At 46.9% G+C, this 14,927-nt stretch overlaps 1 protein-coding gene across 3 annotated transcripts in view; it reads right to left on the bottom strand.

Moving 5' to 3' along the window:
- Positions 1-14,927, bottom strand: part of ASTN1 (astrotactin 1) — a 361,638-nt gene that overhangs the window by 31,712 nt on the left and 314,999 nt on the right. For all 3 annotated transcript variants that reach the window (XM_015099329.3, XM_042229137.1, XM_042229135.1), the window contains 2 exons: positions 11,315-11,583; positions 3,080-3,213 (listed from right to left, as the gene is read on the bottom strand). In XM_015099329.3, the coding sequence (XP_014954815.2) occupies positions 3,080-3,213; positions 11,315-11,583 (403 nt within the window). The remainder of the gene's footprint in view (positions 1-3,079; positions 3,214-11,314; positions 11,584-14,927) is intronic.

Genomic DNA, 14,927 nt, shown 5'->3' on the forward strand with positions numbered 1-14,927 from the left:
CTATGACGATCCCGATTCCTGATTCCAGTCTTCCATCGCTTTTCCCAATTCACTGTCTCCTCATGACATGGCAGTTGTCCATTTTGACCACTCTTTGCCACCTCATCCCCGTTTGTGCCTGGCAGAGATTCAAGAAACACTGCCGACATACACTGGTATGGGTTTTCTAATGGTCCAAGAGGTTTCAGTTCTCTGTCTTTGTTCTGATTTCATGTGTGTGCTGTAGGTTTCTCATTTGCTTCTTGTCTTTGTTCCTTCCTAGATCACTGGCTTCGGGGAGATTTCCCAGTTCTTGGTCACACCAGCCTCCTTCCCTTACATGTGTCTCTGCCATTCATTCCCAACCTTGACTCCTCTATCTCATGACCACCCATGAGCAAGGCCCTCTAGTCTCTGCTGAGCTCAAAGATGCATCACTGGTCTCAAGGATTCCCAGGCAAGGTAGTGTGGATGGATCGCACCAAAGCAATGTTCAATTTCAATTCAACAAATGTTTATTAAGCACCCATTACTTGTAAGAATATGCTTGGTGCTGAGGATGCCCAAGCCAGCTCCAGTCCCTTCTTCTATGGAGTGGTCACCAGACCAACACACAATTATACATGTAATTGTAATCACGTGTGATAAGAACTCTAACAAGAAATCATGGGAGACTCTGGGAGTGACAGCAAGGAATTCAACTGGTGGGAAAATAATACAAACCACATGCTCTTCAGTGGCTTACTAGGAAGGACTGCATAGTTTGCATATGACAGTAAAGATGGAGCAGACCCAAAACAGTTCAAATACTGACAAAGTCATTAATTAGAATCATATGCACAGGGCTATTTTGAAGAAAAAAAAAAACACATTAGGAAGCTTAAGTAACTAAGACTTACTGAGGATTCAGATTTTGTGACAATAGTGACTAAGTCTGTGGTCTCTACTGAAAAATAGGACTGTGTATGATTTACACAGGCTTGTGTAGAACTAGAGTGCAACTCTACATCTAACTACTGATAAAAATTCAAGAAATTGAGGTCTGGTGATGGAAGAAGTGATTGGAGTTGACAAGGAAAGCAAAATCCTTAACAGACTTTCCTGTTTATGGAAATTTAGCCCAATTTGATTTTTTGCTGTGACATTTAGTCAATACACCTTTAGAAATGAAATCAGCTCACACTAATAACTGGATTTTGTGTCCACCTGATAATAACAATTTGGTGGCTTCCGTATTTCAAAGGTAGCTGTTTTCGTTGGTGAATCAGTCTAGAAGCACCATGTTTTAGGGTCTCCCTTTCTACCAAAAGAAAGAGCTTTTACTCATAATGAGCTTGATTCCCTTTCGAGTTAAGAGGTCCACGTCATGGCTATAAAGAGCAAGAAGCCACTGGCTGGTGTGTCTAAAGTCGCCCAAATAGAGCGACTTCACTTCATTTAAGGAGACGTTGGACGCGTCACGACCCTCCACCGCTGCGTTCTCCTTGGTCTCGTGTCCTTCCTGCTCAGTCCTGGCCCTCTAATGCCTACCTGCATCTGCATGGAACAGACCAGAGGGCAGCGTGCGCCCAGGCCAGCCTCTCCCTCGCTCGCTTCCTCCTACCCTCTTGCTCCCACTTACTCAGCCCTCTAGTTACCAGGTCCTGATCCTCCCTTTGGGCTCTCTTTGCCTGACAGTTCACAGGGCCTGGCTTCTCTAGCTTGTCCAACCAGCCCTCTTTAGTAGACACAGTATTTCTGTGCCTCACTCCCATGGCTGAAGCCCCACTGAAGACTAACAGGGGCTCCTGCCCTTTACATGAGTCCAGCCAGTTCTGTTCAGCCTTCCTCGGAGGGGATGGAATCCAGGGATGGAAACTGGACATGTTCATTCTCACCCACCTTTGAGCCCTTTGCACTTTGTTCACCCCTCAAATGCAGATACCCCTTAACATGCGTCCTTGACCTGCCACTCTTCCTGGTTGATAGTCAGTCTGGAGCACCCTTTCTCCTAGCTCTGGTCCTGTTTCTCATTTCTTTGGGGCTGAGTTCAACCTTCTTACTTCTAGTGGTTACTTTGTTACAGAGCTCGGATCATCTTTCCTGCTACCAGTGACCATCTCTGTAAGACTGTCCCACTATAACTCGAAGGCAGGTCCAGAGGGAGTCAACCTCCTCCTCAAACCTGCTTCTCCTGGGATGCTTGTTTTCTCGGCTGTAGCCTAGTCATCTTCCCAGCCACTCCAGTCATAAGGCTTAAGTCCATTCTCAACTTCTCCTTCCTTCTCGCTCCCATACTCAACCAGTCACCAAACTCTACTGGTTTGACCCAAAGTCATCTCTCGGAGGCATCCTCTCTGTTCTATGATGGCTAAGACCACGGTCTCTCATTATGGTTCTGCTTCCTGTTCTATGACTTTAGAAAAAACTATTCAGTCCATCTAAGTCCGACTCCTTGTCCATTAAAGGGGAGGGGTGATCACCACTTTACCGCTCTACATGGTGCCTGTCACCCAGTCAGTGTGCTTTTCGCCCAGGCCTTATAACTGACCTCTAACTTCACCCACTTCTAGCACATTTTCCCCTCTTAGCTTTGAGCCATGTCGTCCTGCTTTCTCCACCTTCAGGGAGAAATTCCAGCGTCATCTCCTTCATGAAGCCTTTACTATTCTTCAGATTCACACTTGGCCATTCCCTTTTCACATTTCTTTAAATGTCTCATATAACTCTTTTTTTTTTTCCCCCTGGCCACACCATGTGGCAAGCGGTATCTTAGATCCCCAGACCAGGGATCAAAACCCCTGCCCCCTGCCCCCTGCCCCCTGCCTGCTGCCCCCTGCCCCCTGCCCCCTGCTCCCTGCAGCAGAAACACAGAGTCTTAACCACCAGGGAAGTGCTTGTCTCATATAACTCTTATCAAACCCTTCCCCCCACTGTTAAATTTGTGAACCTTCCTCCCCTGAAAGACTGAAAGTGCCCCGAAGGCAGGCACCATCTTTTTCTTTCTGTTCCCCAGTACCCAGCCCATTGCCTGGAAAATAGTGAACAATCTTTAATATACGTTTGCAGGATAATGCTAACACATGCCAGCAAGAGAAAGCCCAGAAAGGCGGGACCGTACACGGGCTGAGGGAGAGGCGCACAGGTGGGGAGCCCGTCAGCTCCGAAAGCGGTGGAGTCACACCGACACCAGTCCTCGATGACGTCTCCGGTTCCCGAGCACCAGAGGGAGCTCATGGTGGCCTCCAGCAGGAGCTGCAAGGGAGGGCAGAGACAAGAGTGAGCGTCAGGGAGCCAGGGCCGGGTCATCAGACTCTAGAGACGGAGCTATCGGGGCTCTGCTTGGCCCTAAATAAGTCCAGCCAGCCAGCTGCAACACCATCTCTCCGTGTATTTCTACCCCAGGGGCGTGTTTCTGCGAAAGCTGGGCCTCCGAGGACCTGTAGGGTGTCCCTGTCTCATTAGCATCGCTGCGGTGGAGGGCTGGCGCCTTGGGAGCCAGTCTCATTCCACCTTGCCACTCCCTCCCATTCTGCACCAGCATTCTACTCTCTAGCTCTAGCGACGCGACCTCATCTCCACCCACTCAGCGGGGCTACCGTTGGCCCAGAGGCACTCAGCCTTTCCTCAAATGCCTCTCAGGGCATCCTCCTCTGCCCTCTTCACCACCACCCACCCCACCCCCTGCCCAGGATTTCCTCTGTACTCCTCCGGCATGCCTTGTATCTCACTTACAATATGTATGCAATTCTGCCTTGGGCTGTGATTACGCATCATGCCTCTCTTTCTAAGGGAAGGCAGAAGCCATGTGACACACAGGCTGAGACCCGGCTCTGGAGCAGTCCCACTGGGTGAGAACTCCAGCTCTGCCAACGCCTGCCCTGCGACCTTGGGCAAATGACATAAAGTCAGGTTCCTCAATGGTAAAATGGGATAAAAACAGCACTTTCCCTATAAAGATGTTGTGACAATTAAATGAAACACGTCTATGCCCAGGAGCATGGCAGAGTGCCTGTGCTAACACACACACTGAATTGAAGGAAGCGAAAGTCGCTTAGTCGTGCAGACTCTTTGCAACCCCAGGGACTGTCCTCTGTCCATGGAATTCTCCAGGCAAGAATACTGGAGTGGGTAGCCATTCTCCCGAGGATCTTCCCAACCCAGGGATCGAACCCAGGTCTCCTGCTTGGCAGGCAGATTCTTTACCATCTGAGCCACCAGGGAAGTGCAAGAATACTGGAGTGGGTAGCCTATCCCTTTTCCAGGGGATCTTTCCAACCCAGGAATTGAGCCAGGGTCCCTTGTATTGCAGGCAGAGTCTTTACCAGCTGAGCTACCAGGGAAGCCCAATGCACACAATAGTCGTATATAAATAGTACATGTTAGTCATCAATAAATACCGGCAATTGTTATTGTCTTTAAAAGACAGGGTCAGGTCTTATGAGGAAGCTTGTAAATACCACAGAAGCTAGAACAATTCTTTACATACAGTGGTTTCACAGCAGATAGTCACTGTTCAATGAAAGGACAATAAGATAACATTAGATCAGTGAGGGAACAGAACTTGTGAGAGGGGCAGAAGAAGTGGGTCCTGAGGGGTCCTGACCCTTCAGTGGCCACCCCCCCTCAATATCCCAACCCCAGCCCAGGGCGGGGGAGAGCCTGAGATGGCCGCAGAGCTTTCTCAGGGAACTCAACCTCTGCAGCCTCCGCTTTCCCTGTGGTTCTCTTCCCTCAGTTCCAGCCTCACTTAACCCACACATAATTGATAAGTTAGAGTAATGACACAGCTATCCCAGGAAATGTTAGGCCAAACAGTTAAAGAAAGAAAGAAAGAAAAAACAGAAGAGAAGGAGTAAAAGAAGAGATAATCCTGGAAAACCAACATGTTCAAGCCCAAAGCCAGTATCCTATGTCCCATCCACCGCCGGTTAGAATACACCAAGTCCATACTGACAGTCCCCTCCCACACCACCCACCTTGGAAAGGGAGCCTCGAGGGAGCAGGAGCCAGGCCATTCTCCATTATCAGTACTGTCTGTGTTTTCAAGTTTACAAAGCCCTTTTAGATGCTAACTCCTTTGTGAACAGAGTGGAGCCCTGTAGAGCCTTCCCCTTCATCCTTTGCGCTGGCTCCTCTCTGAAGCACCTAGATGATAGTATCTGATGCACATTTCCTGAGTTGTTTTACCGATGTCAATCCCCCACCAAATGGAAGATGTGTCTACTTGATGACCAGGCTTCCTGGAACCTAAGGGCTGCATCGATAATGTTAACCCCGAGACACGACCCTGTTCCCTCACCATCAGCCATTCGGAGACCTGCTCACCACGAATGGATCACAGACCCTCCTTTACCAGGCCTTTAAAACTGTTTTGATGAAACCTTTCCAGGAGTTTAGGGTTTTGGAGCACAAGCCACTGGCCTTGTATTGGCATCCTTCACAATACAGGCTGCATTTCCCTTCATCATGACCGGGTGTCAGTAGATTGGCTTTACCACGCACAGGTGAGTAGACCTGAGTTTGGACAGCGACGCTTTCATTTGAGCTCCATGATAAACCGTTAACATGATTCACAGTGGAAGACTCTTACAGAGTCCAAGAGATTAGGTCACCATGAACTTGCTCACGGTCACAGGTTAGTAAATGGGCAACAGAATGGATTTGGTATCTCAGGCTAGATGGACACATCAAGCTGTCTTGATTAATGCCATATCCACTAGCTCCCAAGATGAAGCCTGGTCCATACTAAGTGCTCACTTCATGTTTTCCTGCACCGAACTATATTAAAAAATATATATGTGTACATATATACATAAATATACATATATATTTTTTTAACTAGGAAAACAAAACCTTTGAGATGAGCAGAATGAAGAGGATTTCATGGCTGCTGCCTTAGAGTCTTTAATCAACTATTATTGATTAAGCACCTATAAAGACCATTTCCTGTGCTAAGCACTAAGGATACAATGCAAAGATAAATATGGCCCTGGACTGCATTAAGTCTTACAGTTAATAAACAAATAATAAACAGAAGTTATATAAATAACCACAGCTGTGACAAGGACTCCAGAAAAGGGTGAGATGGTGGCAAGAGGCACAAGGAGGGGGCCCGTATCATAGAAGAGAGTGGGAACGCCTTCATGAGACTGGAGGGATAGGTCAAGAGTAATCGAGTCACAAAAGTTGGAGAAGTGTTCCAGGTAGAAAAAAACCAACATTAAGAGGACTTTAGCCTGTAACATCAACTGAGAAAAAGTTCATCTGGCTGTGAGAGCGAGCAGGGGCAGAGGGATGCTTAGGAAGTGGGAGGGTGGCAGGGTTGATTACAGAGAGTCCTCGGACACTGTGTGGAAGGGTGTCATGTTCTAAGAGCAACAGGAAGTCATCAGAATGTTTCACACAAGGGAGCAACATGACCAGATTTTCCTCCAAAAGGCGTGACGACCGTCACTGACGATGGCAAACATTCTGAATGCCATTTCAGACCATTCCCTGCAAGTTCCTCCCCTTTAAATTCTGTGCGAGAGGTAACTGCGAAGGTAGGTTGAGGGGACCAGAGAGGAATTGAGAGGGACAGAGGAAAGGGGCAAAGTAAGTGATTAAATAGTTAATCCCACTAGCGGATTGTAAGTGAAGAAAAAGTATGGGAGATCCTGTAAGTTAATAATCATTCAAGAAGGCAGCTTTGCTTAACCAAAACCAAGCAGGCTTGCTTAGCAGCAGAACCATGCTACAGAAGCATGCAACATACCCCCAAACAAACCATGGTGGCAATAGACCCACATCCTGCCCAGTGAGCTCAGTGAGTTAGTGACTCCTAGGACATGCTCTCTGCACACACAAAAACCAACAATTTATGGGAAAGTGACATCTCAAAGTGAAAGGCCCTCATTGTGCGTGCACGCACGCTGAGTTGCTTCAGTCGTGTCTTTGTGACCCCATGGACCGTAGCTCACCAGGCTCCTCTGTCCATGGGATTCTCCAGGCAGGAATACTGGAGTGGGTTGCCAGGGGATCTTCCTGACCCAGGGATCGAACCCTCATCTTTTACATCTCCTGCATTGGCAGGTGGGTACTTTACCACTAGCGCCACCTGGGAAGCCCGCCCTCATTGTAATGAGACCTAAAATAATTTTTCCATAGTGCCATGACAGGCCTAGCCTGCTCACATAGGAAAACTCCCCTGCTCAACCCAGAGGAGGAGCTGATAGAAGCGTGATGTCTATTCAAGAATGAGGAAAAAAAGTGTTTTTTTCCCTCCTCACTCTTCTTTTGATTATAAAACTGTAGCCTACTAAGTTCTCAGTGCCCAGCCCCCTCTAACCAGCCCATTTATAAACCTCACAAACACCTTATTCTAATAAGTCACTTCTTATTTATCACTTTGCCTCTCACTGAATTCTTTCTGTGTTAAGGCATAAAGGACTGGATCTCCTTGGAGCACACCCTGAAATGTCTGAAGTGATTTCAGAATCAAGAAGGTACAATTTGGGAAAGAAAGAGAAGGGAAAATTACATTTTTCTTTGTACCTCCAAGGTGCCGGGCATTGCATAGGAGTCCTGGTTTGTCATTAGATTTAATTCTGATTCTAAAAAAGAAATCTAATTTCCAATTTTTATTATTTTTTTCTAAGGAGAGCAGCTGAACTTTCAAGTTCATCTATCCATTCATTTCTTTTTATTGATCGTTTTGCTTGTTCATTCTGCAGAATGACATCTGTGTGTGACTATTGTCAGGCACTGGGATTTCATTTTTTTGATATAAATGTATTTTAATTGGAGGCTAATTGCTTTACAACATTGTATTGGTTTTTCCATACATCAACATGAATCCGCCATGGGTGTACACGTGTTCCCCATCTTGAACCCTCCTCCCACCTCCCTCCCCATCCCATCCCTCTGGGTCATCCCAGTGCGCCAACCCCGAGCATCCTGTATCATGCATCGAACCTGGACTGGCGATTCGTTTCACATATGATGTTATACATGTTTCAAAGGCACTGGGATTTCATAGACGAGAAAGATCTCACAGTCTAGGGGAGAGTGACCAACTATATAATCATGAGAGTAATAGGTGATGCATGCTTTAAAAGATGCACACACCTGTACCATGGGGGCTACATGAAGGAATGCTGGGTTGGCCTGGGAGAGTAAGGGAGGGTCACGTTTGAGCTGGAACTTGGAAGTAACAATAGGAGTCTTCCAGTGGCAGTAATGTGGGAGAAAGCACTTCTGGGAGAGAGAGCTGCAAATCTGAAGGACCAGAAACATAGGAGAAAACATTCTGTGTTTAAGGAGATACAAGGAGTTAAATTTTAGAGGATAAAGTATAGCGTGGGTGCAGCCTAACCATGTAAGTGAAGACAAATTGAATAGGGAACTGCCTTTGTTAATGGTGTGCTAAGGACTTTAGATTGTGTCAATAGATTCTACTGAGCCACTGAATTACTTTGCTGCTATATGATCAGAAGTGCATATTAGACTAATTAGTTAGATGACTCTGACTGGTTTAACAGGAAAACCAGTAAGAAGGCGACTGTAATAAGATGGTGGTCTGATATTGCAGCGGATGACTGAAATTCAATCCATGCATGCTCAGTCACTCAGTCGTGTCCAACTCTTTGCAACCCTTTGTACTGTAGCCCACCAGGCTCCTCTGTCCATGGGATTTCCTAGGCAAGAATACTGGAGTGAGTTGCCATCTCCTCCTCCAAGCAATTGTCCTGACCCAGGGACTGAATCCCTGTTTCCTATGTCTTCTGCACTGCAGGCTGATTCATTACCCACTGAGCTGCTTTCCAGGTGGTGCTAGTGGCATAGAATCCACCTGTTAATGCAGGAGTTATGGGTTCAATCAATGGGATGGGAGGATCCCCTGGAGAAGGACATGGCAGCCCAGTCTAGCATTCTTGCCTGGAGAATCCGATGGACAGAGGAGACTGGCAGGCTACAGTCCGTTGGGTCACAAAGAGTTGAATACAACTGAAGCAGCTTAACATGACTGAAATATAATAGTTAGGCTGTGACGGGGGTTTGATAAAAAGAGGATGGATTTGAGATATTTGTGGCCCTTGGTGATGAAATAGATGTCAGGGACAAGAAAAGTATAGGAAGCATCCTTGGTCTCCAGTTTGAGCAACTTGGTAGAAACTAATGTCTTTCACTGAGACGGAAGCATGGCAGGTATGGCTCAGGGTGGAAGATGGTGAGTTTGTTGGATTTGAGACACCTGGTTGGTTATACGGCTTGACTTAAATATTGAAGTCACTCAGTTGTGTCCAACTCTCTGTGATCCCAGGGACTGCAGCCTGCCAGGCTCCTCTGTCCATAAGATTTTCCAGACCAGAATACTGGTTTGACTTACATGTTTTTAAACTGCAGTCACAGACTAGACTGAAATATGGCATTAGGGAGTATTTATTCCAATAGATGGAAGATAATAAGGCCAAGATGTTGGAAAATTGGCTCAAAGATCCATCAAAGAGGTAGGGATAGAAACGCACTGAGTTACTAATGCCAGGACTCAGCTCCCCTCCCCTGGTCCTTGGCTTTGTCACTTCTCATCTCCATCCTTTGGGAGAAAGGGTACAATTAGAAAAGCAGAGGAGCAGAGAGAATGGTGGAGACAGAATTCGTCTAAGGAAGATGAGTGAGGAGAGACAGGGCACAGTGACTGAACTCCAGCTCAAGCCACCTTTCTATGTGCTTAGAAATTCAGGGTTTAAAACATGGCCAGATAGGAGAGAGGTTGAGAGACACCTCCTAAGACCAGTGCGGGAAGACAGGAAGGGGCTAAGTTCCGGCTAGCAGGGGATCCAGAAAAGGGGGCTGCTAAAGACGGAACTTCCTCCAGCTTCCACATTCTGCTGGTGTTGGCCATACTAGCCACCCCCTACTCTCCCACAAAGCTCATCCCTGTCTGCAGCTTCATGCACCCTGCCCGTCTCATAGGATAGTTCTGTGCCTGAGTGCCATGACTCTGCTGTTTCCAGCCAAGTGTACAGGAGCTCCTGGGTACCAGCTGAAGCAGCCTGGGGTGGGAAAGGTTGGGGAGGGCTAGGCCTTGGATTAAAAGCATTGTAGCTTTGGGTTTCCATGGTGACACAAGCCCCGCCTTCTCTTCATCCTTTCAAGCCCACCTCTCGAGGTCTCTCTTCTCCCACTTCTCTTCCCATAGTCACTTCTATCAGATTGAAGAGAAATTTGTAGGCCAAAGGAACAATTTATCTTTTTGTTCCTGTGAAAAACCTTATTTTCAAACACCCAGTGAAATATCTGTGGTGGAGGCAGAGAGGCGAGAGAAACACACATGCAAAATCCTTCCTGTTGGTTTGAGCATCACCTATGAAGCAAACTGTGACACACCAGGTGTTCCTTAAAAGAGAAAAGAGAAAGCAATTAACACCCCACCTGGACAGACACACGTCTCAGGCCTGCAAGCAGCTCACTGCTGTGACTCTACGGTACCTTGTCCCCAAGGTGGGCTTTGTCTAGAGTCGCAGAAGTCCCTCACCTTGAGCTTTTGTGTTTATTTTTGTGATTGCCATTGTTTTTGTTGTTGCCTGTGTTTTGACTCACCCTGTTCTTCACATCCTTGAGGAAATCAGAGAGCTAGGGAGTGAGGTAAGCCTGCCTTTACTGCACTTATTCAGCTTATCCTTGGGGGTCCATTTATTTCCTCCTAGCACCTTGGGAGAGGGATCAGCAGAAGAAAAGGAGAAGTGGTTGGGGGAAACGTCATGACCCAGCTGCATAAGAGAAGGCAGAAAGATCTGCACTGGTTTGGAGTTTTGCTCTTAGAGTCAGTGATCACCAGGAAAGCAGCCCCTCTGTGCTAAGGTGGGCAGACCTTTCCCCTGGGGACCTGTACCCCTAAGGTGCTCCTTCTAGTCTGGCTGCAGCTGGTCCTAGGTTTGGAGCAGTTAGGAAAGCTGGTCCCCCTGCCATGCCAACGAGAAGGAGCGGTATTGCTGAACCCCCTCCCACGACCATACCCTCCTGAGGCTTTCTGAACGCTGTTATAGTGACGATGATTGCTTATGTGCCGCCCCCCCCCCCCCCCCCCCGCCATCCCTCTCTTTCCTACCAGCCTGTGTTGCTCAAAGGCTCCTACAAATACTGAACAGTGACTCCTGAGTCATCACCATGAGTGACGCGAAGACACTGACTGGATTTTACATGCAAATATGCAAATCTAAGCAAATTAGATGCCTGGAGTAGTTTTTAAAAATTCCTCCGCTCTCCGTGTCATAGCCTGGAGCTCAGCTGACCCCGTGACCTCCTCAGGCTATTTGCAAAGCCCTCTGTTGTTGTTGATGCCACCCTGAGCCACGAGTCCCAGGCCTCTTACCCTCTGGGTCTGGTTGTTGGTCACCAGCTCATAGATGGGGGCGGCTCTGGTCACCTCCAGCAGAACTGGCTCGGCAGGGGTGTCAGGGCTGGACGTCACGTGACACAGGGGGCAGGACGAGGGGCATCGGCCCTTGCTCTGGCACTCCAGGCGGACTCCAGCCGCCACACGCTTGGTGCCAGACTCTGACAGGCTCGCGATGTACTCTGGGAACGTCAGCACCTTGGGGTCTCTTTCCCGCTCTTCTGACTCGTCGGATGGGGAGTTGCCTGCCAGACACAGAATGAAAGGGAACAGTGAGAGAGGTGGGACAGCAGGGACTTGCATGGGCTCCTGGCTCCTGAGTGCTGGAGTCAGGATCTTGAGAAGTCAGAAAATGTCTGTGAGGGGTGAGAATGCGATGCTGTCATCCCACTCAGCTTGGGGAACCCATACTCTCAGAAAACTACGGAGTTGGAAATAGTCCTTCCAAATGTGAGACAGTTTTTTTTTCTTCCTTTCTTTCTGAGTGTCATGCCCACGAATCATTTCAGAGGGATGCTTCTGCAGTATCTGTGCGGGTTTTATGGCTATCATCAATAACATAAACAATAATAGCAGTGATTATTCTATAAATCACTCTCTTCATCCCAAAATGAAGATATCAATAATACCTGCCCCTAGCATTGTGTAATAAATAAACAGCCAACCATTTTTCAAGCACGAAACACAATGACTAGTGCATGTCAAATCACCATCGTTATAGTTTTGATCATAGCTAGAAGTAAGATTCATCAAGTCTGAACTATGAAAGTGAGAGCTGTTTAAGACCTCCCCGAACTCCTGCCACAGCTCTCTGCATGAATTCTATCATCACACGCATTTTACAGACCAGGAGAGTGAATCCAAGAGCTTTAAGAAGACACAGTTATCGTGAGATCTGAATCCTAAAGCCTTTAAGTCATAGGGAAGAATAGGACTTCTCTGCTTCATTATCAATTGATGTATGGAAGATGGGGAGGGGATTTTGACTTTTTCAAAAAGAGTTGTACTCCAGAGCCTGAGAGATGGATCCATATTGCTCTTGACTGATGAGTAAAAGGTAGTTGGGGAGACTCTTGATTTATATTTGGTGACAAACAGTGGAAATGGCTGCCAGAAAAGAAGTGTTTGCTCCCTACAGAAGAAAGCACTGCTTGGTATTTCTTTTCCAAGCCTTCATGACTTTTAAGTTATTAAGTGTAAAGGAAGATGAAGTAGAATCTGCTGACAGAAAAATTCTGGGTTCCTTGGGTGACCCCTGGTCCTTTGTGCACAGTTGTATTCCTGAATGTGAAAAAATTTCAGGGGGACACCTGGGCTTTTGGAAACGATGGGCAGATATAATAGAACATTCCTTCTGCTCCTCAGGCTCATTCAGGGTGCCATCCTTGATGAACCGGATCTTCGGGGGAACTGTTTGGAATGATCTACAAAGTAGTTCCAGAAGGTGATCATGAGGTACGACTTATAGCTTTATAGCAGAGTCCCCTCTTACAGGGTTCAGGGAGCTCTGCTATTCCCCTTGTTTGCGATGTCATGTAAAACCATTTGAAAGAGTCCAGAGGTATTTTAGCACCATCATTTCCCACATGAGCATCGTCACTATGCAGACAAGGCATTTTTTATCAGCAGCTCCATTGACACCAGACTCCTTCTTTGTGCAAAGGCAAAGACTCACTCAGAGACTATAAATACGGAATATCATTTATTTCACACTCTCATTTTGTTTAATAACAGATCCGAGATTGAGCTCAAGCCCTTGCTAAGTTATAAGAGAACTAAGTAACAGCACACACCAAAACCAAGAATGATGGCCTCAAATGGAAGATCCAGGAGCCCACAGCAGTTAACCTCAAAGTCACTCCAAGCCATGTGCAAATCTTGATTGATACTCAGGCTCACGCAACTCAGTCCACCTCAGAAAACTACAGAGTTGGAAAATAGTTGGAAAATAGCTGGGGTGTTCATAAGGCCATGACCTGGTAGGGCTCCCCATCCAGCCCTTTGGCCAGGCTTCCATTCATTCTTCTTCAACAGGCTGCGAGGACTGGGCTGCAATAAGGGGGGTGGGGTGAGAGCTTTGCATCCATGATGTGACTTCTAGAAAAGCAGGCCCTCATTCATCAAGAGAGTAAAAGAATGAAAAAAAAAATCAGTAAAGAGATCACGCTTCTTTTCAAGATAAGATTTGAAACATTTCACTGTGCAAGGTTTGCTGGAGAGCCTGAGGGTCTCCTGCTGACCCTATGCCCCTCCCTCACACGCCTTTCATTATCCATCCAACCAGGAGGTTGAGAAAGTAATTCAACAGAGGCTTGGAAAAGCAGTTCTACGAAATGCCCACTAGATGGTGATATAAAGTCTAAAATGACTTCTGTGAGAGGAAAGAAAAGATGTGATAAATTCATCACCGCCACTTTGGACAGAACAGATACTAATGGAAAAGTAATGCCTGGCTACTTTAAAAAAAAAATGTGATGGTACAGTTTCCATTCAATCAAATAACAAAAAGTTGAGTAAAACAAATTCCATAAAACTTATGCGGAGAAAAATAGAGAGACATAATGGTGAGAAACACAAGATAATGAAAAGAATATAAAATTCAGAGGGAAAATTAAATCCCCCTCAATATCCTTCACATGAAGCATAAATCACTGCAAGGGGAAAATAATATGGCATCAAATTTCTTTTCTCTCACCTTTAATTCCCAAATACCCAGAAACTCCCTCTAGATCCTACGCACACATCCGTATGCATATGACATGGTGGTGGTGGTTTAGTCGCTAAGTCGTGTCCAACTCTTGCGACCCCATGGGCTGTAGCCTGCCAAGCTCCTCTGTCCATGGGATTCTCCAGGCAAGAACACTGGAGTGGGTTGCCATTTCCTTCTCCAGGGGATCTTCCCCACCCAGGAATTAAACCCGGGTCTCCTACATTTGCAGACAAATTCTTGACTGAATGAACTGAGAGAAGCTACAATACATGACATGGAAGCCCTGCCCATTCACCACTTAGGGTGCACCAGCTAGCAGACAAATTTGGCCACTAGAGGGCACTGCACCCCAAACACAGTGGAGCTGAGTGACAGCCTCCCTGCCCTCCAGCGCGCCATCATTAAGGCTTGTAATTGCTGTAAACATTTGAGGGGTTGCTCCTCTTGCTGCTGTCTTTTGGCTTTCCCAATTAAAGCCAAGATACAACTAATCCCCTTCGATATCCTTCAGCCCTGGATTGGTGCAAGGTTAGGACACAGAGAAGCACAGGAAGCGGTTTACAGAGGAAGATGGTGGGAGGCCACCAAACTCTTGGTTTCATCAGAACTTTATTTTCCTTCTCCTGAAAATATTCAGGCCCATATAGAGCAGGTCCTGCTGGAGGCCAAGACAAACTGCCCCTCTGGTCCCCTCGTCATGCAGGATGGAGCTGTCAGGAGAGGAGCGAGATTTACACAGAAGCAACGAGCAGCTAACTCCCCAAAGCCATCTATTCAGGCTCCAGCGAAGAATAGAGATGTGTGTATGAGAGAGATTTTTCAAAAAGGAAATGCATTTTCCATGCACTGTTAAAGATACAATTGGGAAATACTCCTTAA

This window comes from Ovis aries, chromosome 12 (genome assembly GCF_016772045.2).
Source record: "Ovis aries strain OAR_USU_Benz2616 breed Rambouillet chromosome 12, ARS-UI_Ramb_v3.0, whole genome shotgun sequence".
Taxonomy (NCBI): Eukaryota; Metazoa; Chordata; class Mammalia; order Artiodactyla; family Bovidae; genus Ovis; species Ovis aries.